The 27,093-nt window shown below is 48.5% G+C and overlaps 9 protein-coding genes across 9 annotated transcripts; 4 read left to right on the top strand and 5 right to left on the bottom strand.

Annotated features, from left to right (window-relative positions):
* Window positions 1-4,144: 4,144 nt before the first annotated feature.
* COCSADRAFT_173919 (uncharacterized protein) lies at window positions 4,145-9,208 on the bottom strand (the record flags this gene model as incomplete). The annotated part of the gene is made up of 5 exons (XM_007704715.1): window positions 4,145-5,632; window positions 6,565-6,908; window positions 6,959-7,057; window positions 7,112-9,079; window positions 9,127-9,208. 5 exons carry the CDS (start codon window positions 9,206-9,208, stop codon window positions 4,145-4,147), a joined length of 3,981 nt encoding a protein of 1,326 aa, XP_007702905.1.
* A 382-nt stretch (window positions 9,209-9,590) lies between these two features.
* COCSADRAFT_123410 (uncharacterized protein) lies at window positions 9,591-11,277 on the bottom strand. The gene is made up of 5 exons (XM_007704714.1): window positions 11,156-11,277; window positions 11,014-11,100; window positions 10,496-10,961; window positions 10,411-10,441; window positions 9,591-10,364 (listed from the first exon to the last, which is right to left on the bottom strand). Exons 1-5 carry the CDS (start codon window positions 11,162-11,164, stop codon window positions 9,659-9,661), a joined length of 1,299 nt encoding a protein of 432 aa, XP_007702904.1. The 5' UTR covers window positions 11,165-11,277; the 3' UTR covers window positions 9,591-9,658.
* A 145-nt stretch (window positions 11,278-11,422) lies between these two features.
* On the top strand, window positions 11,423-13,105 carry COCSADRAFT_201983 (uncharacterized protein). Its single transcript, XM_007704713.1, has 3 exons — window positions 11,423-11,786; window positions 11,835-12,336; window positions 12,395-13,105. Exons 1-3 carry the CDS (start codon window positions 11,655-11,657, stop codon window positions 12,967-12,969), a joined length of 1,209 nt encoding a protein of 402 aa, XP_007702903.1. The 5' UTR covers window positions 11,423-11,654; the 3' UTR covers window positions 12,970-13,105.
* Window positions 13,106-14,720: 1,615 nt separating this feature from the next.
* On the bottom strand, window positions 14,721-15,233 carry COCSADRAFT_96527 (uncharacterized protein; the record flags this gene model as incomplete). Its single annotated transcript, XM_007704712.1, has 2 exons — window positions 14,721-14,992; window positions 15,044-15,233. 2 exons carry the CDS (start codon window positions 15,231-15,233, stop codon window positions 14,721-14,723), a joined length of 462 nt encoding a protein of 153 aa, XP_007702902.1.
* A 1,135-nt stretch (window positions 15,234-16,368) lies between these two features.
* COCSADRAFT_163032 (uncharacterized protein) lies at window positions 16,369-19,202 on the top strand (the record flags this gene model as incomplete). Its single annotated transcript, XM_007704711.1, has 3 exons — window positions 16,369-17,132; window positions 17,240-18,496; window positions 18,899-19,202. 3 exons carry the CDS (start codon window positions 16,369-16,371, stop codon window positions 19,200-19,202), a joined length of 2,325 nt encoding a protein of 774 aa, XP_007702901.1.
* A 577-nt stretch (window positions 19,203-19,779) lies between these two features.
* On the bottom strand, window positions 19,780-20,631 carry COCSADRAFT_28927 (uncharacterized protein; the record flags this gene model as incomplete). The annotated part of the gene is made up of 3 exons (XM_007704354.1): window positions 19,780-20,109; window positions 20,169-20,492; window positions 20,554-20,631. The coding sequence occupies 3 exons, from the start codon at window positions 20,629-20,631 to the stop codon at window positions 19,780-19,782; spliced, it is 732 nt and encodes a 243-aa protein (XP_007702544.1).
* A 573-nt stretch (window positions 20,632-21,204) lies between these two features.
* On the top strand, window positions 21,205-22,722 carry COCSADRAFT_28926 (uncharacterized protein; the record flags this gene model as incomplete). Its single annotated transcript, XM_007704353.1, has 1 exon — window positions 21,205-22,722. One exon carries the CDS (start codon window positions 21,205-21,207, stop codon window positions 22,720-22,722), a length of 1,518 nt encoding a protein of 505 aa, XP_007702543.1.
* Window positions 22,723-22,946: 224 nt separating this feature from the next.
* Window positions 22,947-23,785, bottom strand: COCSADRAFT_344465 (uncharacterized protein; the record flags this gene model as incomplete). Its single annotated transcript, XM_007704710.1, has 2 exons — window positions 22,947-23,255; window positions 23,311-23,785. The coding sequence occupies 2 exons, from the start codon at window positions 23,783-23,785 to the stop codon at window positions 23,056-23,058; spliced, it is 675 nt and encodes a 224-aa protein (XP_007702900.1). The 3' UTR covers window positions 22,947-23,055.
* An 839-nt stretch (window positions 23,786-24,624) lies between these two features.
* On the top strand, window positions 24,625-26,388 carry COCSADRAFT_96952 (uncharacterized protein; the record flags this gene model as incomplete). Its single annotated transcript, XM_007704709.1, has 2 exons — window positions 24,625-24,891; window positions 24,949-26,388. Coding segments are annotated over 2 exons (1,707 nt in total), but the record flags the coding sequence as incomplete, so codon positions are not given.
* Between the last annotated feature and the right edge of the window lie 705 nt (window positions 26,389-27,093).

The following is a 27,093-nucleotide window of genomic DNA, read 5'->3' as shown; positions in this document are numbered from 1 at the left end:
TGGAGGTGTGGGATGGAGGTGAAGGATCGAGAAGGTTTGAGTATAGTGTACTACTACACCGCTAGTGCGTACTGCGAATGAAGCGGGGGGTTTTTTTTTGCTGGTGGTGATGTTTGTTGCGCGTACCTATGAGGAGATTAATCGAGCAGGGCTATTTGCCTTATTTTTTATTTATTTCGGGGCGATAGTTGCGACAAAACAATCAGTGCCCGCTTGATGCGTGTGCGTTTTTTTTTATTTTCTATCCTTGTCTCTTTTAAGACTGTTAGTGTTTTGGTGTTGGGGTTTATTGTCTCGTGTTCTTCTTCTGTGATTTTCTCGAATGTGGTTAGGGAAACTGATTCAGGGTGCAGATCCTTAGTCTAGTACAGTCCTTTTCCTCGGCTTTCGGGAGACCGAAATAGCCGGATTAGAAAATGCTTCCCCCTTCTCGGTGAAGTCGGAAGGAAAATATCATTGCTCCGAGGGTACGTGTAAAGCTTGCTTGAAGCCTTGGTTGCTGCTGCAATGCCAGTAGTAATATTTTACTTAATATGTAATTTGTTGTGATAAATGCAGAGCTAGCGTGTACATCTTGTTGAGTTTTTGTTTGTAATGATATCATAGTTGTGCTGATATTTCGTAGTAAGGGTGGCTTACTTTGGAGGGCTAGGGCTAACTAGCCCTCTCGGTCTTGGTAATCCAGTTTCCCGAGTTGACCGAGAGCCCTACCATAACAGTGCAATTACGCAATCAAGTTAACACCGCGCACTGATGCCTACGTAGATGTTCAAAACACACAAACAAGCAATAATTTACTTTGTAAGAATTCTCGATATCCTACAGAATTCATACCGTTCTGTGCAGTGATTTAGGGTGTGATTTGGGTTGATGTTAAGTGTAATCTTTATCCGGCTACTGTGTCGGTGTCGGTATACCGAAAGCTTGATTGTCATATGTACATATGCCTGCTGTTCATCTCTCCCTATGCCTGTATGTCTTTCTCGCTAGTTTAGTTACAGCCACAAAGACGGGCTCGGAGGCATGTATGTGCATAGTCTTCCCGAAGGATTGACATTGATGCATACATACGTATCGGCCACGTGAGGCCCTTCCATTTTTGTTCTTTTTGCACTGCCTCAAACTACCATACGCCCAGCCGTGCGATCCGACTTACGGAAATTTGCAAAGGCATTGTTGTTCCGCTCTGGTGCTGCGTTGTCTGAGTTTTCCGCTTCTCTGCCTTTTCTTGGAACTTGCACTGCCTACTGCGATACGTTGGGAACCAGCACTGCCAAGCCTTAATACTCAAGACAAATCGTCGTTGCGTTGTTGTTGTCGTTGATGTTCGTTATGCTTAGCCACTCCTAAGATGACGCACAGAAGTTTCGGTGCCCTGTCCAAGACACATCTAAGCCCCCATCCCCCTTCACTTTTTCCCCTTCACTTTTTCCCCTTGGTGATCGCGATCGCGATCGCGATTTGGAGATTGCATCGATGTCGCATATAATATTTTAGGTGGGTTTGGATTGCACAAGTCAATAAGGCCGTTCTCCCGCAACGGCATGATATATGCGCCTATCCTTATCTGTCCGCATCTTTCCACCTGCCTTGTTATTTTCGTGCTTTGTGAGTAGCTGAATTAATTACTTGATAGACTTGTGCACGTAGATGTGGACGTATTTCGATATAGACGTACGTACCCACACGCGGTCGTTTACCCCTATACACCCTTGGAAGTTACCAAATAGGCGCTTTATTACAATACACAGTAGTTGCGAAGTCGTGCCTCAGCCCCCCGCGTAACCTGCCTTTTTTGCGAGAGAGGGAGATGGTCTTTGGTGTTTTTTGCCACCCCGAAACTTCGTATCTATCCCACATGTTTTGCCCTGCGTTTGCCCCACACGCATGGTTGACATCTTCGAGATGCAAAGGAGGTGGGGCAGTACCTGCATGTCGTGTCGGGGTTGCGCATGCACGGTGGGGTGCGGATCAGCGTGGTAGTGAGGCTAGATGTAATAGTACATTTGGCTGAGGAAAGATGGGCGAGGTGTCTGGGTAGGGAAAAAGGAGCTGTTGACTAGATTCGGGGATTGAGGATGCGGAGGTGTGGATCTCGGGATATGTGTGTGTAAGTCCTGGTCGCTATTGCATGTAGAAAATACTAGGTTGTTCGACTTGCTCGGAATTATGTTTAAGGTAATTTGAAGGTCAAGTAGGTAGGTTTGCCAGTGCAGTGATACGTGGCTTTCTTGTGCATAGATTAGAGGTGATTTAGAGTCTCTGTCGTTTTTGGAATCTCAGTCGACAATGAATGCTTGAGATACCTTCAGTGACCCCCTTCGTTATTAGAACAGTACATGGTTGTATAGCTGCTATCTATTACCGTCATGTAATCTTGTCTATGTCTATTGCGTGACTAGTTTTTCTCATATTGAGCGTGGTTGTACTATGCGACTATGGCTTTGTTGCTGAGTGCGGAGCATGACAGTAGAATGCATAAACTCACTGCCTTCACATGAGGGCGGTGTTTTTAGAATTAATTACATACTTTAATAAATTTCTTTTGTAACTTTGGGCATTTATTTTATGCCGAGTCGTCTTTTCTAAATGTGTTGTGGAATGATTGGATTCATGTTACAACCACCATCCGTGGGGTGTAGCATTCACAAAACCCACCATCCGCGTTGTTTATGTTATATAACACTGTTACATAGGCGTGGCAATAATAATAAATTGAAGAGTGACATTCGTGAGTACCCAAGTACATGTATATCAAGTCTGGACAGTGACAATGATTTTTTGACAAGTCATCATGGCTTTTTAGTAAGTCAATATATTCCAACACAGAAACCAGACAACTGCCCCCATAACCTACACCCATCTATTCGCTACTTCCAGCTTCCTCAAGTATTTTTTTCAATACCAAAACATACTAGTATAAACCCGAACAAGTGGTCTACGTAGAGTGGTCTCATCACGCCCATACCTACAACAAACTACAACCAACACTGCGCATTCTCCACTCAACAAAATCCCACCAGCCCACCAATCGCCGTAAATACCCATCTTCATTATAAAAAAAGACCAACCCTTACAAAACCCGACAGCCGAGACACTAACGCCAGACTGGACGCCTGAGCTGAACGCCTGAGCTGAACCGACAAAAAAGCTGCCGACAAGAAACACATTCTTGCGCACATTCTCCACACAGCCCCGCTCCGCAGCAAGCGCTGGTGGCTTGATTCTATTTCCCTTCTGTTCTTCTTTCTCGTGCACTAAAGAGCGGCGCGTGCACATGTGGGTAACACGTAGTTTTTTTTTGCTTTGCATCCCCCCATGGACTTTAGCCCGCAATTGCGCAATCCGCCCTCACCTACGTATACGTATTTGCTTTTTCTTTCTTAGATCTCCACAGATTTTTTTTAATTCCCGGGACGCGTTTGCACTTGCATTAGCGAGAGAGTAAAAGGAAAAAAGAAAAGAAGAAAAATACCGGAAGCACTTGTTCAGTATCGGAAACGGTCTAAACTGAGCCCCAGTCTTCTACGTACGCCATCGTACTTTTTTCCCTGTTAGGCAGGGGATTTTACGATTCTTTTCGGAGTCCGCTGGATAATTTTCTGCCTACGACTGAGTCGGGGAAGGATGGTAATGTGGAAACTCGTGTATGCCTCTTCCCTCCCCTTCTCCAAGTAAAAGAATGTCTTCACTTCCCTTCAATACTAAACGCGAACACCCCATCCAAACATCACATGCCCCCCTCACCCCCCAAATCTCCAAGTAAATCGTTGCACCACTCCCACGACAGCGGAAACCCTCGCATAGCATATCCACGAGGCCTCATGTTTGAGATATGTGCGACGAGGGGAGTCACATGCCGGCATGTCAGATGGGTAGTACAGATGAAGCGGAGGGGGATGATGTTGCGAGTTGCATATGCTGTGTAATCGGAGGACAGCGTACTGGGGTTGGTAGGGATATAGAGGTCGGGTTTGGTCGGGTGAGTAGGGCTGGGAGGGTGGTAATAGGTGGGTATAGTAGTAGTGGGTGTGATGTGGGGCGTGAACGCAGGGTGGTAGCACAGTATCCGAGCTATTACATGTAGTCTTAGTTTTCTCTAAACGGTAGATGTATAGCAGGGTGTCCCTGGGTGAAAACTAGCTCATATGACATCCATGTGCATTTCACACGGACTGCCTTCCAACTTGTCCTTGCGTCTCTCCACCCGAAATGCATTTCTTAGATCCACACCGACGACGCCCGCGGGCCACTCGATCAAGCTCCAGTTTTCGCGACCAAGAGCCATTGCTACGGCTGTGACGATGTCGGCTCCTAGCCCTTCGAGCCACCATACGTTTCGGACTCTGCCTGGTAAAATGGCGTAGTGTGCGAGAATGACGAGTGCATGTGTGTTCTTGGACTCGACGAGGTTGATAAACTCTCGTGGTATGCGAGCCGCCCAGACGAAGATTGCGCCGCGATCTGTAAGGGTGGAGATGGTGTTGTCGTCGATCGAATATGGAACTGCCGACATTGGAGGGAAACGTTCGGGTAGTGTCAACTGACTAATCAAGTTGAAGCTTTGGCGAAGGTAGAGTAGTGCTTGAGAAAGGTAGACGCAGTGCAGTCCCAATGGTTCCTCTCCACCCACCCATAACTTCTCAATCTCCTGTAGGCGTTTATCTTCCAAGACTGCGCGCGGTGTTGCAGAAATATTGTATTCTGGCCACCACTCTCGTGCAGTGACTGGATGCATTTTACTTCCCACCACCCAACTCCATCCTGATAATAGGACTGTTAGGGGACCGCGGAGTGCCCATATCGTGCGCAATGCACATGATAGCATCTTGTCGACTATCTCTGGTGACGGTGTGGTCGCATCTGGTGGGATTGAAGCACGGAGGTTCTCAATGTCGATGGCTGATGTGCGAAAAAGATATACAGCCGTGAATGTTGAGCTAGCAAAGAGTGCCGCAGCATTGCTCTCTGTGATGTTTTCCAACTCAACCCGATACTTTGCTAGAGCTTTGTTCATCCGTGCAGCCGCTAGCGTATTCATCTTCTTTTTGGCTTCCTTGTTTTCGTGAAGCCGACCGAGATGCAGCGAAGCCACTGATAATACACAATTTGTGAGGAATTCATGGCTATGTGCCATCTCGGGAATGTACGATTGCCATGCTGCTTTTGCTGGATCGTCGTTTGCGAGAGTAAGGGAAGTGGTGAATTCATAGTGACACAGAACCTCTTGCAGTGGTGGCGGGAGTAATTCCCGGATATCTTTCCAGGCATCGTACGGACGAAGATACGGTGGTATGCTGATATCAAAAAAGGGTGTGGAATGTGAAGAAAGTTGTGTTTGAAAGGTTGCATGGTCAAGACCTGACTCTTCTAGTGATATCTCAGTTTGACGGGGCGTTTGTGTCGCAAGCGCTACTTCATTGCTGAAAGCCGCGAGGTTTGTTGGAGAATGTACCGGTATCGGTTGAGGCTTTGGAGTCTCAGGTCTAGGCGATAGCGACACGTCTTGCGGGTGCTCGGGGCTGGGTGATGTTGAGCTCGTCAGGAGACGCGAAGATGGTACAAGTGCCAAGAAGCTACATTTCTCGCCCTTTTTGTCGCAATTCGCGCACGATGGATGCTTAGTGTCACACTGATGAACCAGTCAGTATTAAGACATCCAATATTTTTTCCTCGAAAATATGCTCTCAGATCACGGTACTTTTCACCACCGCGCTTGCTTGCGGCTTTCGCGGATAGTTACTAGTATGCGCTTCTTTGCAAATACTTGCCTATACGCTCCAGTACTGCTATGGCTGTGAGGGTGTGAACGCCCGCTACATGTGGTGTTGTGCATGTATGTATATGCGCATATACACGATTTATCGGGCACTGAGCAAATCGGCTTCACACAGAAAAGATGATAGTACATGATAGTACAAGTACTTACTTTTATCCGTCGTCTTTTGCATTGGTGACAGCCTAACCTCGTCTTGTTGTGTGATCTCCTTGTCGCCATCGGGGTTTGGCGTGAAGCCGAGAGTTATACGGTCAATACGGTAACGGAACTGCTGACGCATGAAACCACTGTTAGTGTTCGGACAGCAAGATGCTTGCAGACGCGTTGAGGTCGCAGGTGGCGTGGCGAAAACAATGAGACTACCGAGTACGCTGTTGAAGCATACAAAGCAAGAATGTTGAATTCATGGGAAGGTGTTTCGTAGGTGTACAGCTGTGACATTTCCCCACACAGCCTGGAGCTAACCTTAGCGGGCAGTTTTCGTACTGCGCGCCACATGATTGGTCCAGGCAAACAGCAGGACGCCTCGCCGTTCCGGACGAGCTTGCGCATGACGCACAGTCGATCCGCCTCCTTGCCACTCTCTCCAAACATGTGATGCTAGACACGGTTTCTCTTATCTAGTTTTCTTTTATTCTTGCTTCTGTTACGGGCCGTTTAGTGCCATGCAAATGCAAATGCATACATATCTACCAAGCTTGTAATCATGTACAATGCATAACCACCTGCTTCCTTTGTCTCGATGCAACACTCATCAAAGAGCTTGCAGCTCAATTCTTAAAGACAACAGCTGCACTCCAACGACTTGAAGCCTTCGCCCTGTAGTCATCCTTGAATCCCTGCTCGCTCTTCCACTCATTGAGCAATGTCAGTCCGGCCTTCGCTTCTTCAATCGTGATGGTTGGGAGATCCAGTGTCTTTAGCAGGTCCTGCTCATTTTGTGACTTGGAGCTATTGTCAAGAATGTAACGGACATTATATCCGGATTGGAGATGCAACGCGCTCTCAGAGTGTTTCTTCAAAAACTCATCGTTGTAAACGTTGAGGTCAGCATCCGCGGGTGGTGCGGTGAAAGTAGCTTTAATGACCTCCGATGCCTGAGTGGAGAGAGGCTCGACGGGTTTGCTGACTGCTAGCTGTTAGCAACACACTCGACGGTGATGGGCCTGTTGGACATACTAGCTTGGCGGAAGCGCACACTCTGTTCGTGTAGCTTGGGGTTCTCGGGATCAATCTCACGTGCTGCTTGTAGACACTTGAGGGCGAGGAGGTACTTGTCTGATATACTGTTAGCATAGGTCGAGAAGAAAAGATGCAGAAATCACAACATACTTCTTCGGATATAGACCTCAAAGCCCACATTCTGAGCCTTGATGTTCTTCGGGGCCAACTCGAGCATGGGCTGTAGGAACCGTAGGGCATCTTCTAGAGGCTGCTTGGTCTGAAGCAGCTTCTCGCCATTTGGATCATTGTCCTCTTTCTTAGTGTCGCCATCTTCACCCTTGGCTGTTGCTTTTGCAGCTGCAGCTGCTTTCCGTTCTGCCTCAGCCTTCTCAGCCTTTTCCCTCTCTTTCTTTGCCTTCTTCTCAGCCTTTTTGCGCTCTGTAGGGTCCAGCTTGTCCAGCTCGAGCTCATCCGCATTCGACATCTTCGGGTTGTCTGCTAACCGGACATACAGTTCGACTGCTTGGGTGGCTGCCCTGGTGAAGAACGGGTGATCACGTAGGTGGTCCTCCCATCTGATCATGTCAATATAGGCGCGGATCTGTCCTTTTCGTAGTGAGAAGCTATGGAAATCGAATTGGTCCTCGTGCCAAACATCAAAGATGTCCGCGATAGCTGTGAAGCGCTTCAGTGCGAGACCGTACTTCTCTTGTCGCAGATATGCCTCTCCGTCTTCAATCAGATACCACATACACTGCATGTCGTGGAGATCACCGAGTGGTCCACCTACAGCCTCATTACGGGTGAACTTGCTCATTGTGTTAAGCGCATTCTCGTTTTCGTTGTTCCGTAGCTGATATTTGGCGCACTTGGTGTTGATGTATCGATCCCTCTCATCAAGCTCTCTCGCGTGGTTCATCGTTTCCGAGGCTTTCTGGACATCGCCGGCGTGCTTGTAGATCCGTGCCTTGGTTTGACTATAATCAACCGACTTTGGATCCATCTCAATCAACTTGTCTATGTACTCCATGGCCTTGTCAAGATCACGACTCAGGACGTAGTTGTAGTGCTGGGCGAGGAAGTACAGGACAGACTGTTCGAATCGATCGGTGGTGTCGCCATTGCTCTCGTTTTCTGCAGAGCCGTTGGTCTTCTTCTCCGATGCATAGCCAAGCACAAGTTCTTCAATGACTGCCTTCTTTCCCTCGTCACGGTAGAGTGATTTGATGTTTGGGAAGGTTGAAGGCACACCCTTGTTCAGCATCCGTCGGAGGTACTGGTCCACCTGTGTCTTGAATGCCTCACCCTGAAGGAAGTCCAATGGTATGCGCCTTGCAGCATCGTTGCGCTCGTTCTTGCTGGCAAATGATTGATACAGTTCGTTCAGCTTCTCAATATCGGCGTCGTTGGAGCGATCCAGACCCAAGGCCTTCTCTAGCCCCTCGAAGTATCCCCGGTACTCGTTGTTTCTAGTTAAAAGGACCCGGTAAGCCTTCTCGGCCTCCTCCTTGCGCCCAAGTTCGAGTAGGTATTTCGCCCTCAGCTCCAATGCAGCGCGTCGATCGAGACTGACCCTAACCACCTCATCTATATGTTTCAGGGCACGCTCCACGTCACCAGATTCATAGATGATCATGTTCTTGTACAGAGTCGCTTCGGAATGCTCGAGGTCGGATTTGGGCGGAGGCTGCTTCAGCGTCTCCTCGTAGGTCTTGAGGATATTTTCTGCTTCGGCGAAATTGCCTGACAAATGGTAGGCAACGGCCAAAGCAGTCCAGTTCTGGCGCAATTGTGGTCGCTCCTGCATCATCTTGCGCCGACTCTCAATGTATCCCTCGTAGTCGCGGACTTGGCATTGGAGGAGGGCGAGGTCGCGGAGGATGTTCAACGAGCCTGGCTCTAATCGCAGAGCCATCTTGTATGATTTGATGGCCTCAGGGTAGTTCTTCACCGAGCGCCACAGTAAACCGTAAACGTGCCAGCAGATGTGCGACTTCATATCATTTCGGAGGGCTTCTTTGCAGAGGGCGAAGGCCTCGTCACCCTGGTTTATGGAATTGAGGATCAGGGCCTTCATCGCTTGGGTGTCACCATGGGTGGGGTGCTTCTTCAAGATCTGCTCGGCAGCCTTGAGGCCTGGCGGGGTCAGCAATGCCATACGTTGCCCTTGCACTGCAGCCTACCCTTCTTGTACAGCTTGCCCTCGTAGTACTTGACAAGCGAACGGAAGAGCGTCTGCTCCTTGCTGGGCAATGGCTGCGGCATGGTGACGGTCGTGTGAGGTGTGCGCGGAGAGTTATTGATAGTCGGCCGTCGAAGAGCTTCCGTTCGGAATTAAGAAATGAATTGGATTCAACCTCGCGACCAGGCCGGGGGAGGTTAGGTGGGGATTCGAGATGTTTAATCGATACAATGTGTCATGGCGACACGGCCCCTTCGGCAAGCAACTGTGGCAGTGTGGCTGGCCTGCGCTACGTGAGAATGTGGGGAGCTCTGAAATTCAATGTCGGAGTGTTCGATTCGACCGCTAGCGCACCTCGACTTCGAATTGCACGTGCGCGTCCTGACACCCCGCTTACACGACCTCTTACAGCAGCCATTTCGATGTGCATGTTAAACCTTGGTAGTAGGTTTACAATCATTCAAAAAAAAATCTCTTCCGCTATCTTACAATTGACTTATACAAAACAACATGCCAATATACCGTATTCGCCCTTACCTGGACAAGCGTCCTGACCGCCGTCTTCCTGTTGTATCCTCACTCGTTTTCTCCTCGTTGACAGGAGCTTTGTTCTTCTTTGCTGTGCCATTAGCAGTCGTCTTGCGCTTCTTGGCGGGTTGTTGCTCTTCAATTTCACCAACAGTCTCCACTTCAGTCTCCTCTTTGACTTGTTCTTTGACCTTCTTGTTAGTACGCTTCGGTTTTGCTGGTGCGTCTTCTTCGGAAGCATCTTTCGTCTCTTCTTTAACCTCCTTCACATTCTTACGTCCGCCTTTGGTCTTAGCAGGTGGCTTCTCCTCAACTTCTTCATCTTCCTTCTTGACTGCTTCGGCTTTCCTCTTGTTGCTCTTCTTAGGCTTCGTATCCGCTTCACTGTCTTCGGCCTCTGCAGTGTCAGAAACGTCACCAGCAACAGCTGCTGTCTTCTTCTGGACACTCGGTACAATGGCCGAAGTCCGACCACCGACCTTGAGGAATGTAATCTTCTCGCCCGTCGGTAGTTTGCTTGTCTCTTTCTTGCCTTTTCCCCAACGATGCTTCATAAGCCAGTCTTGAGGAAAACTGTCTGAATCGCCATTGGCCTGCACAGCCGTGTCACAGACGTACATCATTGCGTCATGTAAGCGCTTTACTTGCTCGTCGCTGAAGGTGTTGCTGTATTGCTCCGGGTGCAGTTTGCTTTGGTACATTATTTCGTCGCTGCTGATGTTAGTGGTGCTCCTAGTCTATTTTGCAATGAACATACCCAACCCAGTTCCCTATGCCTGAGATGTTGGCTATGTAAGGTCAGACAATGCGTTATTTCAATGATATGGTGAGGAGATGCGAACCCTGATCCAACAGTAGAGCTTTCACAGGCACTCTCTTACTCTTCAGCTTCTTACTCAGCCACTCAACGGTCAAGATGTCTTTGTCAATAACCGGATCCGGGCCGTTCTCTTTCAGTGGAGTCGTCTTCCTCATATCTTCCGCATCCGCATCCACCAGCCTTATTCGAGCCAGTCGCCTTGCATCCACAAAGGCAACCTCGTTCTTGGGCTCTCCTTGCAACTGCAGAATGAATTTCCAGTACTTGGGTGGCCACTCCGCTTCCTCGGGTTTGGTTGGGCGGTAGTATGCTGTTTCGTCGTTGCTGAACTTCATCCAGCCAGACATACCAAAATGCATCAGAGGGTGTGGTGCCGTTTCCATGACCAGCCAGAAGTATTTGCCCTGCTGGCGTGCATCTAGAATTTTCTTGCCGGACATGGCTTTTTGAAAGGCTGCTGCAGAGGTTCCAACCTTTCCATAGACAATCTAGATGAGGCCATTAGATGCTTTCGTACAAATGAGATGGCACCAAGCGCACATTGTCTTCTTGGGTTTTCACCGCTTGTATAGTCTTTCCGACAGCATGTTTCTTCAAGAAATGCACGATGCGTGCTACTTCTGCAATCTGATCGGTGTTAGCAGGTGTGATGCGCGCGCAACTATGTAGAACGCGTCCCTACCTCGGGCATCTTGACAGTCAGATAGGGTCTTCTTGCGCTGAACAATAGGTTGCGATGAGATCCACAATAACACCGATATGATGAGCTATACGGACTACTGAGGACGTGATTGGGGAGTTGCGCTGAGCAGTACCTTGGATGGCGAGGGTGGAGGCTTCGCGTAACACGCGAAGGCGCGTCGTCACGGGACGAGCATGCATCACGTCATTACTCAATTCCGTCTCGCGTTGCCGTGAGAACGACCCTTGTTGCTCTCCACCTTCACATCTCCTGTTCGTCTTTCCATGCAAGGCCAGGCATGAGGTCGAGCCAGTTCCATTCTCTCCGAGCGACTACGGATGGACTTTCCTTTCTGGGTTGCCCCGCTACGCCGTTGGCAACATGACCAGGACTGACGATAACGCGATTTTACATAATTGTCCGCCCTAGACGCCAGCCTACGGGTATTTGAACTCGATGGCTGCACTGTTTTATCTTGAGATACTGCAATGCACTGATCATGCGGTGGAACTGGATCACTCTGTTTGCCTATGCGGCCCATGTCTCCGCGCATGGAGCCCACCACACTGAAGGAAAGGGTTCGTTCTCTCAAGAGCGGCTAGACGAGCTTGAGAGGAAGTGGGGTACAGATGTAAGTATTCCAAGTGACTGTGCTTGAACACAACTGACAGTCGCTTAGTGGGGCTTCTCTGGAATCTCAACCTTTGCCCACCTGCCGCACACTCGCTGCTTGACTAGCCCCGAGACAACCTACGATATCGCCATCCTCGGTGCACCCTTCGATACCGCAGTATCATACCGACCTGGTGCTCGATTCGGACCTCGAGCCATCCGTGCTGGCTCTTCTCGTCAGACGTCCTTCCGTGGCTTCAATCCACGCGCGGGGTTCAATCCATACACATCATGGGCAAAGATTGTGGATTGCGGGGATATACCCATTACACCCTTTGACAATGCCCTGGCATTGCGACAGATGAGTGAAGCTTTCCAGGAGTTGGCAAACAGGCCAGCGACCGAGAAGAGCACTGAGAGTGGAGTGTCGTACTTCAAGAAACCAAAGCTGCTTACGTTTGGCGGAGACCACAGCATAGCACTGCCAGCTTTGAGGGCATTGAAGAATTTGTACAAGCAGCCAATCGCTGTTGTACATTTTGACGCCCATCTGGACACTTGGCATCCAGGTTAGTGGCTCTAACAGTTTCAACAGAGTCAAAGATTGTTAACTTGGTGGAAATATAGCAAAATATCCAAGCGCATGGCTGGATCCCGAGGATCTATCCACGCAATCCTTCTTCAACCACGGCAGCATGTTTTGGTACGCTTCGACCGAGGGCTTGATTGCAAACGGCTCGAGTGTGCATGCGGGGTTGAGGACGCGACTGTCAGGCGACGACGATGCTGACCATGTCGATGACACCCAGCAAGGTTGGCAGCGCATTGCCACGGACGACATTGACGAGATTGGAGTGAAGGGAGTGATTGCATCCATCATGGACCGTGTTGGCACTGAGATGCCGGTCTACCTTAGCATCGACATTGATGTGATCGACCCTGGGCTAGCGCCAGGTACCGGTACTCCAGAGCCTGGTGGCTGGACCACTCGGGAAGTGATTCGAATTCTGCGTGGTATTCAGGATATGAACGTGGTTGGGGCAGACATTGTTGAAGTCAGCCCTGCATATGACGGCTCGGCGGAGACGACGGGCTTGGTTGCAGCACAGGTTGCTTACGAGGTATTGACGAGCATGGTCCACAAAGGTCTTGTTGAACAGGCCCAGACGGGTGCGGGTTCCAAGAATAAGGATGAGCTGTGAGGTTTTCACGAATTTGGCTAGACAACCGCTAGGATAGGTCGTAGACGCCCTACTGATTTACGATGTGTGAGTTCAATTCAGGAATGTAACGTATGTCGGATGTACACATGTTCTTCGTACATGACTCTTCTAAGCGATCAAGAACAGACGTCTCTCTGTCAATGTCGTAGTAGCCGCCGCAGCCAACATCGCATTTCCGATTCGCGCTGCAAGCGAGACTACCTTGCCTACTTTGAACGACATGTCACCTACTGAAGAAGCAGCTATCTCTTCCGCACTCGCGCTGAGTAAAAAATACACGCTCCGGTCGAGAGAAACAAGCACCTGACACCCATTGTAAAGCGTTTCCCACTCAGCAACTAACCAAATGGGTTGAACAGGCTTCTACATCACGTGCAAACATTCTACCTACGAAGTTTGCTACCAGTACGCAACGGGATACCTTGAACACCTCACTTGTGTGGTTCTAGAAGCTGGAAGCGGGAGTTGGTCTCTCCCATGGTTTGTGATTGGGTCAAAATCTTAGCTGGCTTCATCTACCATAGCTGTCCCGCCAAACTACTTGAAGCATGGTCTTTGGGTGCTGGGTTTCTCTGGGTAGTTTGGCATGTGGTTGCTGTATGTTTACTAGTCGTGCTTCCAGTGGAGTTAGAGCATCGCATCCTTGCCTCGTATACGTGCGCGTGTGTTCGAAGTTGCTGCATGTTATCCCTCTTTTCAACATCTACTATCAGTTATAAATATTTCTCAAAATGATAAGAGTGATATATATGTGCAAAACATTGCACCGCCCAACTGCGCCAACTACACAACCATGCATAAAGCTCTGGCGAGCACCACCCCGTCGCCAATTGCCCGCACGCTCCAGGCAGCAACGTAATTTCCCCACTTTACCTCACTGCTGCCTACCCTACCCAACCCAACCTGACGTCAAAGCAAACCGTTCGCCAGGGAGCTATGACCGCAGCCAGTAGGTCACGTGCCGCACTAAACTAGTGGCTTCCCACCGTCTATAAAAACCTGCCCTCCCACCTCTCCTTTGCAAACCAGCTCTCGTAAGTTTTTCCTCTCTTACCCCCTACTGTCAACTTTTACCAGCATATGCTAATGATGCTCCCAGTTTGCCTTTTGGCTTAGATCAAGTGTAGTAGTATGTTAGCCCCTTTATCGAGTTTGGCTTCTTCAGCTAACGAAAGCTAGTCTGTTCTTTTCAGTTTAATCTCTGAAACGCTAGTACGCTAGCATTCAAGGTTATACTTATTTTTGCAATTAGTCCTGACGTCCCTGGGCTTGCTCATACGTCGGGTCACAGTGTCGCCTCTATTGCACTTCCTGAGGCCGACGCGAACCTTTTCATTGAGATTTCTGGCCTGCCAGTTGCTCGAGGAAGAGAGATGAATCGGGCTGCTTAAGTTGTGCTGGGAAAATGAAGGTCGCCGGGCGGATTCCCATGGGTGGCTGGGCCTAACCCATCATTTTAGCCATGCATATACTCTTCTGTATCATCGTAGGTAGTCATTGGATCCATCACTCACATACGTCATGAATATATGGAATATGAAATACACTAATAAAGTCAGTCGTAGTAGATAGTTTATCTATGATTGATTGGGCTCTACAAGAGTTGATAGCACCACAAAATGTGAAGTGGTAGGTCACAATGGAGTGGCCACAAGTAATGGCATATGATTCTCGCCATTCGTGCGCTTTCTGCAGTCACGGTTATCCCTACTCTGCATCCACTTCAAACCCTATCCTCCAAGAACCTGCTTGCGAGCCTGGTCATGCTCAATCTTATCTTGGAAATGCTGACGAACCTCTTCCAGAATGTGCCCCATGATGTTCTTGCCAGGATAATTACCGTTGTTAAGCTCTGCCTTGGCCTTGCCAATACCAATACCCCAAAAACAATCTCTCGGAACGCACTCAGCTAGATGACGGTTGCCAGTGGCAAGAAGCTTCTCTTGGAGAGCAGGGTTCTGGTACTTATGCGCATTGCCGATCTTCATAGTCTCTTCCTTAACTTTATAGAATTAGCTTCATGGAATATAGTTCTGAGAATACCATAACGTACGCACATCCCACTCCTTGCGATCAAAATGTTTGACCTGTTTACCAAGAAACTTGACCTTGACTGGGTCGTCGCAATCGATAATCTTGCGTAGAGTATCGTTATCCTTGAAGTGACGCGCCTTTGCAGCCTGGAAGAAGTGTTCTGTAGTCTTGTACTCAACATTCTCGACAACGAAAGGCGCGTGATACATGTTGCTTAAGAAGCTGTACTCGGCGCTTGACTTGTTGAAGTAAATGGTTCCGGTGTCTTCTGCCATGATGGCGCTTGGATATAGGCTCAAAGGAAGAAGGTCAGCTCCGAGTGGGAAGAAGGAGAGAGAAAGCAGAAGCAGAGGCAGAAGTGGAAGCAGAAGCGCTGGTATACTATCACATGCTGCTGCCTATTCTATAGGTATGTCTCTTACCTTCACCGCTGTTCCTAGGTAGCAACCTCACCGCTGGTAGAGACAATCACTCGCTGCAGCTTCAGCAACCTCTTCAACACTGGTTACGTTGACTGTATTTCTCAAACCATCCAATTATACATATATCTGTTCTACACAAAGGCGATGATCGCAAGGCTCATGTATCGATGAATCAGATTTATCGAACTGCCAGCAATGGTACAACTCTTCTATCCCAGCACAGCTGGTCTCTGTGCTGCGCGGAAGATAAGTCGCACAGCGGCACGACCGCTTTTCTGTCAATTCCTCGTATCCACCGCAATGCTGATTTGAAGGATCTGCTTCGCTCCATTCCCTCACCAGGTTTGTTTATGGAACCCGCTCACCGATCAATCATTTCACACCTTTTTGATAGATGTGGTCTCTCGAGCGCTGCAAGTCCAACTTGAAACACAGCTGCAGGCAGCCTATACAGAGGTGCGATCGCACCCCCATAGTTCCTTTTCCACGCTCCTTTTTGCACTTTCCCACCCTCATCGACTCATCCTCTAAATATTTGTGCAGCATGATGCAAGTATGTTGGATCAGTCGATTGTCTAACGTGGTCTCACAGTCTTGTTATATCAGAACCCAAGCACCAAACACACGCTCAGCACCACCACCACCACCACCACTGTCATCATAAGATCCCAACACGGCACAGTGATATACCATACTATCTTACAAGAAAAAGGTCATTGGCGATTTGTTGCTATTTCTCTCTCTCGTTCTTCGAGGGAAGAGTGTCGATAATGGGAGGTTTCACAACAATCGACCGACCGCTCCTGCCTCCTTGGCAAGCTCACTTACGTCACGGTAAACATACTAAGATGTAAATCTTTTCTATGCTGCTTCCGACAAACATTCACTGCAAAATTTTCTCCGGCTTCCTGAATCGGCCAAAATGGACGCCCCCAATCACGCCCTCGACCCGTCCTCCGGCAGCATGTACTCCAATGTCGGCAAGCGCAGCATCGAGTCGATGTTTGCAAACGCCACGGAAGACTTCATTTCATCAGAGAAAGCAACAAAGAGCTTGAAACTAACCAGAAGAAGCCGGTTTGGGGAATACACGATCGAATTATGGTACCGTCGTCTAAACGCATTCCGCAAACACACTCTAGGCATCGACGATGCAGATTCAACCACTCCCACTGGCGAAGAGATTGAGCGGTTCATTTCCATCATTAGCCGTCATCTCAAACCATGTGGCGGGGGCGTTATAAGTTTCTCAACTATTCGCAGCGGGATTGACTGTCTACTCAAGGGATGTGTTTTCTACCACGCGGACTTCAAGGTTACCGCGCACGAAGGCTCCAGGATTCAATCTCTTGTCCATACGCTTGTTCGAAATGGCACATTAACAACCGATCTCAAAGTTGAGAAACAATGGATCGGCAGTGGACTAGTTGCAAAGCTAGTTGACTCAACTTACAAGAATGCACTTCGCAATGGGACTATCTCATGGGATTTGACACTAGCGAAAATCCAAAGTATCGTACTACATGCTGCTTTAGGGTGCCGAGTAGGTGACGTAGCGACTTCGAGATATGATGATCACGATCTTCCGTTCCTTGCCTATGGGGACATTACCATGAAATTGGATGGCGGATCTGGTGTTGAGAATATTTGCATGTCAGTGCTAATGCGAAACATCAAGGGGAGAAAGTAAGTAGCAAAATTCCTTTCTTGGTACATACCAGCGATGCTGGTTTCTCCAATTTCTGGCTTCGAGGTGTTCAGCATGGATCTTGTCTGCTGACCATATTACGCAGGGGCATATCGTTGCTGAATTCCACGAAGCGGTTCTATAGCATCAACAGCCCGCTTGAATCCATCCCTCTGTGTCCAGTGAAAGCCATTATTATTATGGCACTGCGTTTCGGCAACGTCAAGAATGCTAATAGCATTGAAGAACTGCTGTTGAACACTGCTCGCCGAGATGACAAGACTGTACAATGGAAAGATCCACGCCGGCCAATACTACCAAGTTTCACATCTGGTCACATTGTGCTACTAGATAAGCCTGCAAGTTCACGTCAGTTTAATGCAACCCTAGCTGAAGTTTCCGTACGTGCTGGCATAGTCGCCAGAATCACAGGACATGACCTTCGTAGGGGGTCTGCACAGGACATTGCTGCTGCTGCGGCAAAGGGTATAGTGCCTCCGCTTTTTCAGGCAGAATTTGCAGCAAAAGAGTTGCTCTCTCACGATTACAGGACAATGTTTATGGGAGTCACAAAGAGATACATAGGTCCTGATCAGCATGATCTCTGGGCACCACGGGTAGAGAATAAACATATTGACATCTTTACTACACCTATAGTTGCACCAGAGGTCAATATCCCTATCATTCAGGCTCGACAGCTGCCGTCAGCAGCAGTTAATAGCTTCTGCGAGACTTATGCTTTAGATCCTACTCAACGCTCACAGCGGTTAAGGGCAACAAGGAAAGCAAAGAAAGCAGCACTTGATGAATGGATTCTCAAGGAACGCTCTGGGGAGGAGACCGGGAAAGGAATAGCCGATGGTGATCCTCACCGAGAGAGCTCTTTTGCCACACCCCTATCCGTACCAGAGGATACCGTCAGGACCAATTCCCAGTGTGTAGACAATTCCGCCACATCCCGATCCATACTAGAGGATACCATCACGACGGATTGCTACTCCGTAGGTACTTGTGTCACATCTCCGTTTCTACCAGCAGACATCCTTACGCTCGATTCTTATTCCATAGATACTTCCGACACTTCTCTATTTATACCAGAGGATACCGTCCCTGCGGTTTCCGACAATGGGGAACCGCATGAAGCTGATGATACTAGCGGTTGTGTTTCAATCTTATCAAGCATAATGGAAAACGAGGAAGCATCTAACGAGGCTCGTGAACACGATACGGAGGCTATGGCGATGGATATGCTGCTTGAAGTTGTCTCTGCAAGCCAGGCCGATCAAGCACCAACCGAAATACCACCCCCTTCTCAGGTTGGACAGCCATCACTTGCGCAGTTTCCAACCTTGACATCACTAGAGTTTGTGCAGCAATTCTCTGCTATTAACGTCATACATAACTATACTATATCTCAACCAACATCCCGTTCTTTCGAAGGACTCTTGTCAAAGGTGAATGGCAACAGTCGGAACAATGCTTCATTGTTCCTTCTGTTTTGCAAATACAGACAAAAAAAAGGCTGCATGTATTCAACGCCACGTAGAGTCATCATGGACGTCCACGAGGAAAGCTGTGCTAAACAGCAATTACAACCCCTGAAGCCCCCTAAGAGAGCGGGCCGAGAGATGTCTACCCTTCTTTGTCCCAAAGAATCTTGCGGCAAAAATTTCAGCACTGCCTCCAATCTACTACGCCACGTTAAAGAGCATGACTGGGTTAATATACCGTGCCCTCACAAATGCAATAACGAAAAATTCTACAGTAGTCGCTCTAAGCTAGATTCCCACATACAAGAGAAACACAAGAACGATTTTAACTCTACATGGTGCCCAGTCCAAGGTTGTAAATCAGCTCGACAGTTCAAGAGTCTGTTTGTGCTGGAAGAACATTTCACTAAGGCGCACGGCAAGATGAGTAGAGAGGAGGTACAGCGTCTCATAGAAGGTACACAGGAACGGGTAGATGACAGCACCGCATTGGATGATGAACGAGGACCAACCGGCCGCGTCGATAGCAGTGATTTTCCAGGGGAGGCACCAAAGATATTTACTAATAGTAGGGGATAAATCATATCGTAGACAATGTAGGAGCAAATATAGTACTTCTGGGAAGGGGAACATCATACAGTAGGTAGTGACAATGTACTTGTGAAATATCCATCCAAATAAGCATCTTCCAAATGAATAGCTCTGAGAGTTATATGGTGAAAAAAGGCATATTTTGGAGGGATGTTGTATGTAACGCCTGTGATTGAGACCACTACCTAGAACTTTTAAACTTGAAGAAAATAAATGCATCAGGAGCATATGCAGAAGAGTCATCCTCCACTAAATAATCCAAAGATGCCATTGCGTCCACTGAACGCGTGGCGTCAAGCCCTGTTCAGTGATATCCATAAACTTGAAAATGTCAAATCCATAATTGTGGCCAGGAGCTTCATTGTCTGCCAATGAAAATGTCAAACCCATAATTTTGACCAAAAGCATCATCCTCCGCCAAATAATCCCATGATGCCATCGTGTTCACTGAATGTATGCTGCCCAGACCTATTCAGTAATATCCATAAACTCGAAAGTGCCAAACCCATACTTATGGCCAGAAGTAGCATTGGCGATTTCCTTGATCTGCCAGTACTACCACCGCTCAAGCACCTGATCCCAGCGTGTATCCGACGTTAGGTTTGAAGGTCTTGTTGGAGCGCGTCATACCAGATGGCTTGCCAGTATATCCGGCGCAATGATTCTTGAACTCGACCTGCTTCTTGCACTGATCGCAGTCGCACTCGTGGTTGATGCCCCATTTCGGAATAGCCACATCTTTGATACGACGCAATCGCATTTTGTTATCCTTCTTGCCCTTGACCTTAAACCAAAGTCCATTCTTGCATGGCTTCACATCCATAGCACCGCCGTACGAGGTGTCCGGGTCTTCGACAGGAATCGTGGGCTGGTTCTTATCAGCAGCGCTGGCAGTCTGCAAGTACATGTCAGTTAACCTTGCAAAACATACTCTGCCAATGTAAAAATACTCACTGCACGCCTGAATATAGTGCAGTACCTTCCCCTGCGCTTGGCAAGATTTTCCTTGTACCCATCAGTTGCAGCCACATCGTTGAGCATCTTCTCCTCGGCTAATGCATCTTCCGGACCCAACTCTGCTACGACATCCTCGCTGTCGTCAACTTCCACAGCTTCTGAATCATCTGAAGCTACGCTCTCATCGTCCAGAATCGCTTCATCAGTCTCATTTGTATCGTGGAGGTCGTGCATGTCGGCATCCAACTCGTCCTGGTCCACGGCAAGCTCGTGATCAGAGACACCTGAGGCATCCTCGCCGATGTATTCTTCCTCCCCAGGCTAGATAGTCTCAGTTGAAATACCCCAACACCAGCCGTGCTGTTTGGTTCAGTTTACTTACATCCGCGCGCTTGGGACGCACTTTCGGCTGAGGCATCCCGACGAGCGTGAGCCAACCTCCAAGGGATACGAATGGCATCGTGATGAAGTGTTGTCTATGTTTCAGAGTGATATAAGATAGAATGAAGCTTCAGGTGGTGGAATGAAAAGAAGAGCAGATGGTGAGCTTGAAGATTGTAAGAAGAAGAAGAAGTAGCTGAGCAGCTAGCGGGGTAGGTTTTATGGAGGTGAGGGTAAAGGCGCAGGCAGCCTTGGAGTTGCAGAGCTGGCGGTGTGGGCTTCGCAGAGGTGAGGGTAAAGGCGCAGGCAGCCTTGGAGTTGTAGAGCTGGCGGTGTGGGCTTCGCAGAGGTGAAGGTAAAGGCGCAGGCAGCCTTGGAGTTGCAGAGCTGGCGGTGTGGGCTTCGCAGAGGTGAGGGTAAAGGTGCAGGCAGCCTTGGAGTTGCAGAGCCGGTGATATGGGCTTTCCAGCGCTGGCGATATGGGCTTTGCAGAGGTGAAGGTAAAGGCAAACGGCTGCCTGACTCTTGGGACCTCCATCCAAACTCAAGGTCTCTGTCAACACTGCACTGACAATTCAATTCATCTCTTGAACACTCACTTTTCCCAATATTTACTAAATATCTACCCCGTGTATCACATCGTTCTCTCATTATGGCCCCAACTCTGGGTTCGACCAAGGATGAAAAGAAGAATGCAGCAAAGGATCCCGCACCTCAGATTAAAGAGCTTTCTTTTACCAACAATGGGCGGGCTTTCAAGCATCCACAGGGCTTTGATGATGGCCCTATCTTCATCAATGCTAGAGGTGCCAACAGTAAGATGTACAAAAGGTTCTTGGCCGTTGAACCTCCCGATAACTATGCCCGATCCCGCGTGACGATTGCCTTGAACGAGAAGGAAAAGCAGGAGCAAGTACCTGAGGGCATGTCTAAATACTTGCTTGTTGGGTGGATACCGCAGAACCCTGACGTCAAAAACACAAAGGTTAAGACAGGGTACGGCGCAATCATCGGTAACACCAGACCGGAGAAAGAGGAGGATATCATTGTATTCGACCCTGCTGATACAGAGCATCTACCTTTGATGGCAGTGGTAGAGACATCCGACGAAGAGTTGAATTCTGTGGCAACGTATGTGTTGCTCCATCAACACAACGACCTTTGCACACCTTATTCAGCAGGGGCTGACGATGTGTACTACATGGCTATGTTCCGGGATAACTCTACTTCAAAACATAATCGCAAAGCCAGTTGGAACCAGAATGTTGTCAAATACGCCACCACTCCGAGCACATCAACCTCAACGACAAAACTGATTACGCATCGGCGTGGACGAGACCAGTCGGCGCTCGTTCTGCCTCCGAACATGTCGTTGAGGAACGAGATGGACTCCTTAGTTGCTAACTACCGCTTGTCACAAGACACTTGGTTTCTGGAGGAGTTGGAGCGTATTCTTGGGGAGATTGACAACGACGTTTCCATGGCGCCGCCGACCAACACAGCACTTCATAAGTTTGCCAACCTCGGATACGCAGAGTCCGAGCAGTATACACCTGAAGATGCTCAGAAACTAGTCGACGAGGTCTGTATCGCATGGCCAGACCTTGTTGTTGAGACCTTGCATGTCTATTTGCTTGGGCAGGCTGTAAAGCTGTTGCCGCTTCCCATTCCGTACAAGGATCTCCAGGCCTACATCCGTGAGGGCCTCTACAGAATCAAGAAAGCAATCTCCAAGGGTCAAATTCAACCTAAAGTACTCGAGACCGCTCCAGATGACAGTGCGCAAGTGGCTCATCTCACCAAAATTGCGGAGAAGACGCACCTCACGGTCGAACGAGTATTGGGTTTCGCCAACTTCAAAGTTCCAGAACCTATATCTTCTGATGGAGCAATCCAGTTGCTTAAAGCTACTAAGAAAAAGCTGGTCGATCTCGTGGAGGGCGACGATGCTTTCGTCAAGATGGTGGCAAAATCTACAGGTGATCAGGCTCTCGCGGTGAACTACCAGGACGTTTGGGCCCATTTCTGCGAGCAATCCGACACTGATGCGGCGCGTGCGGCTTTCACCGACATAGTCAAAATCACCGTTGTCGCTTTGCATCACAAAGAGTCTCATTTGGCGCGCAAACTGAGGCAGATGATCAAGGAGTTGAACAAGGTGGGCTGTTGATCAAAGAGTGGGAGGCTTGGGCAGGCTATTCATGGGACTGAGTTTTCACGGGTGATAAACCAAACGAGATGGATTTGTCTTTTTGTGAAGTTTTCTGGGTTCAGTATGCCTTCATCAAACATGCTTATGAATTGGAAACAAAAGGGTGGGTGTATGCCTGCACTTGCCGGCGTCAAATATTTGGCGATAAGAAATGCAGGTACACAGATTACTTTGAATTTGGCATTGAGTTAATACCTTCTGTGCCATGATCTATGATCTATGCAGTGATTGATCTTGAAGTAGCCGTCGTGATCGGAACCCATCCACCGCACCCCCAAAACCGAATATCTATTATGGTACATGACCATCGTCTTCTCTCAACACCTCACTGACTACTTTGCCAATCTTGACCCCGTCATTCTCTTGACAGTGTTTCCAAGTCTCCACCGCGGCTGTCTCATCTTCCTCGGCCATTTCTTCATCGGACGGAACTTCTCCAAAGTCCGGAGCTCCACTAAGTTCAGGCTGTTCTTTTAACCATGGATCCAAATCTACTCATTGTTAGTATCCAATTACGTATAAAAGTAAAGCTTTCAATGCACTTACTTTGGAACGGCAAATCTTCCCAATCTTCTGGTACCCAAGTTTCTGGCGAGTAAGGATCCGGCGCGGACGGTTGGAGCAGGAGACTGGTGAAAGCTTTCGACAGTTCAACTAGTTTGGCGAGCCATGTCTCGTCGTCCATGGATACTGGATTCTTGCGGAGTTTCAGATGATCATAGAGTTTGCGAATCGCATGCTGGGCTTGAGGATCACTTCGTATTTCAACTCCGGTGACTGTCTGAATGGGTGTAGTTTCTTTTGCTTCGCAGTACAGACGATTGTACCATTCTCCAAAAGCCTCAATGAGGTCTCTGACAGCTTCATCGTGCTTCTGTTGTTCTTTCACAACAGGTCGGCCTCTTTTGCGCTTGGTGTGAATGTCCTTATTTGCTTTTTGGACATCTTTGATTGCGCTGAGCATATCATCAATTTCAAAACGCTCGAGGCTGTTGTCGCTCTTGAACTTTTTCGAGAACATGGTTCACGAGTTGTCGGATTGTGCATGCAGGACTAGAAAGAAAGCCATCGACGTAAATGGTGTTTTTGAGAGAATCTTCTGGAATTCCTGTGGCCTAAAGCACAGTTGCCTAGCCTCACCGCCTTGTCCAAGTGATTTGAGGTGAAGGTGAGTAGACAAACACTGCTTGGCCCCGCCCACTCCAGCCTCTCAATCGCCGCCTCAACAATATCTATTTCGGAAACAATAGCCACCGCCCGAGGCTCGATATCACGCACAAGTCTCATACATCTGTCGCTGATTATGGCGACTCCATCCAAAAAGAACAAGAAGAATCCCATTGATGAAGCGTTGTCTGCCATCGGCAACTTGACATCTTCTTACCAACCACCCTCGGAAGAAGAGTACGCAGAATTCATCAAGCGTATGCTCATTGGAATTAAACCCGGTAAAGGTATCATTGGAACAGAAGAAGAAGAACGCCAGCTCGAAGAGAATCAGAGTCAAGGAGAAGGAAGTAAGTCTGCAGAACAACAGAAGACTGGCAGTGACGCTTCCCATGAAAGCCAGGCTGATCATCCAAACGAAGGTGTCGACGGAACAGCTCCTGCCGACGAAGAGCTCATCGACGAGGCGGACGATGAAGGTAGTGAAGCAAGTGGCAACAGCAGTGACAACCGCTCGGACTTCGAAGCAGACGGTGACGATACTGAAAGTGGAGGGCGAGATACAGTCAACGTACCTGGAATAGAGCATCCAATTCCAGTGACTCAGTACTTTGGTAATCAGTGGGTAGAGCACATTGTAAGCAACTCTTCCCAACCTTGCACTGAACATGCACTGATTATGCGCAGACCAACCTTCATTCAGTCGAGCCCTTGCCTGTGGATCTCCATATGCCCACAACACCACATGACTATCAGCGCAAAGGCGCAGCTCAGATCGATTATCTATGCAAGTCAGTCTTTCGAGGTTGCTTGATCGGTGATCCTATGGGTCTTGGGAAGACCCTACAGGCGATCATGAGCATGAAACTTATTAAACACGAGCCTGGAATCATAGCTGTCTTTTGCCCAGCCAATCTATGCATACAGTGGGTAAAAGCTATCGAAGGGGCTTTCGACGAGGTAAGTGAAGATCGCCAGCGCTAGTTGTTTTACTTTCTCTCTGACCAGGATACATAGGGGCACGGGCTATCCGCTTTTCTTCTAAACGACTCTTCGGTTTCGGCTCACAGCATTCTAGCTAATCGTTTTGACGCTGTGGTGTGCTCTTTCGAGTTTGCGGATGCAAACATGAGCAAGAAAACCAAGTTCGAAAACAAGATTGAGGTAGCAGCCAAGAATCCGAAGGGTACGCTGCTGAATCGACCTACAGTAGCCATTGCTACTGGGATGTGGGCGCTCCTCGGCCTCCCTATCAAGCGCGGGTACATTGACGAGGCTCAAATGGTCAACAAGAGAACTGGGAAAAGACATCAGTCTCTGATGAAGTTGCCAGTCTCGTCGTGGTGCATAATGTCAGGCACCCTAGCTCATAACAAATGGTACGATATAAGCGGCTATCTCGACTTTATCAAAGGCCATCCGTACACCACCGATCGTGAGTTCCTAGCTCAATTCAAAACTCCCAGCTATACTCCAAACGCAGCCCCGGATATATCAGGAGCACAGCTCTATCTCCTTCAGCGATTCCTCCAGGCATTCATCGTAATGCGTCCACGAGATGTGTTGCGACTTCCTCCATGCCACAGACTTTCTTTTGGAGTCAAAGTGGGTGAAACTCAAGAATCGGTGATTCTGGAATGGACAGAAGTTTACAAGAAAGCCTGCGTAATGGACAAGAAATCCGCTGATTTCAAGCAAAACAAAAACAAAGAGATTAGTGCATTGGGAGCTGCCATTCGATGCCAACTGCACGGCCTACATCCCCGCCTTGCACCGGCTTCAAAGACTATCAAGTTCAACCTTGAAGCAGAAGACGTTGCCAACTCAACCGCTGAGGGTTTGAACCAAACCTACAGCCCTGATGAGGCTAGTCAACAAGAAAAAAGAAGGCAGTGGATCAAAGATTTGAACACATGGACACTAGACATGTTCGATGAGTCTCCTCATCTCACTACCGTCACGGAGTTTCTAAACTTCATGGTCAACAATCATCCAGACCAAAAGATTGTGGTGATGTCACAGTATCTCAAGTACCTCGACATCATCAATTTGTGCATGTCGAAGAGGTTCAAGGTCGCTTGTCTACGCTATGACGGTACAGTCAATCAGGTTCAACGTATCGAAGTGCAGAAGAAATTCGCCAAGCCTGAATCAGCGCGACCGCTTTTGATGACTGTGGGAGCAGGAAGTGTAGGTCTCAACCTGACTAGTGGTAAGATCGTGGTTATCCTGGAACAGTGGTGGAACATCTCGGTTGAGAATCAGGGCATCTCGCGCTGTCACAGGCAGGGCGCAGAGGACAAAGTGATTGTAGCAAAGTTCACGGTTCAAAACTCATGTATGGAGCACGAGATAGCACGTGTGAGGCACTCAAAAGCGCAGATCAACAACTCGCTGATGAAGCCTCTTGTTCACAAACATGATGAGAAGCCAGAGATTGCAGAGCTGATCTACTAGCTTCATATCATGTACTTAGTTTCGATGGGAGACTGGGCAAAGCCAATGTTCACTGGCGTTTCGAAGGGGGCGCTACCTCTTTTATAGCTATGAATCTATCGAGTAATCTCTTACTAAAGGTTGTGAATTTCCCTCCCTCCGCCAATTTACGGAAGTATTTGCACGTGCGCACTTGTGTGAACTTGGTTAACGCAGTACTCTTCTTTTTCCCTCGTCACCCACTCCAACATCACGAATACCACACGCTACCGGGCAAAACTACTTGGAACACTTCCCTGAGTCGATTCCATGTGAGGCTACGTCCTTACAGTGTTTTCGAAGTCCTAGATGATGGCAAACTCGACAACAATGACAACATAACCGCCATCCCTTTACCAACTATCTTTCCCGCCCCTAAGGTCACTACCCAAGTATTTGAAGATAGATAGTAAACAATAAATAATCTCTGAAACGTGACTACGGTCACATTCAAGATTATTCTTATTTTGTAATCAGTGGACGGCTCCCTGGGCTTGCTCATAGCCGTCCTCACAGTGTCGTCCGTATCGCACTACCTCGGACTGACGCGAATTTTTTCATTGAGCCTTCTGACTACAATCAGTTGCTCGAGGAAGATGACGATTCACGATCTGTTTTGCGCCCCTTCCCCCATTGTCCTGGTGTTTCCATTACAGATAACAATACATTTTCAATACCTCACATTAC

Source organism: Bipolaris sorokiniana, assembly GCF_000338995.1.
Source record: "Bipolaris sorokiniana ND90Pr unplaced genomic scaffold COCSAscaffold_12, whole genome shotgun sequence".
Taxonomy (NCBI): Eukaryota; Fungi; Ascomycota; class Dothideomycetes; order Pleosporales; family Pleosporaceae; genus Bipolaris; species Bipolaris sorokiniana.
The sequence above is the reverse complement of the archived record's forward strand: the minus strand, read 5'-3'. Positions and strand labels throughout refer to the sequence as shown.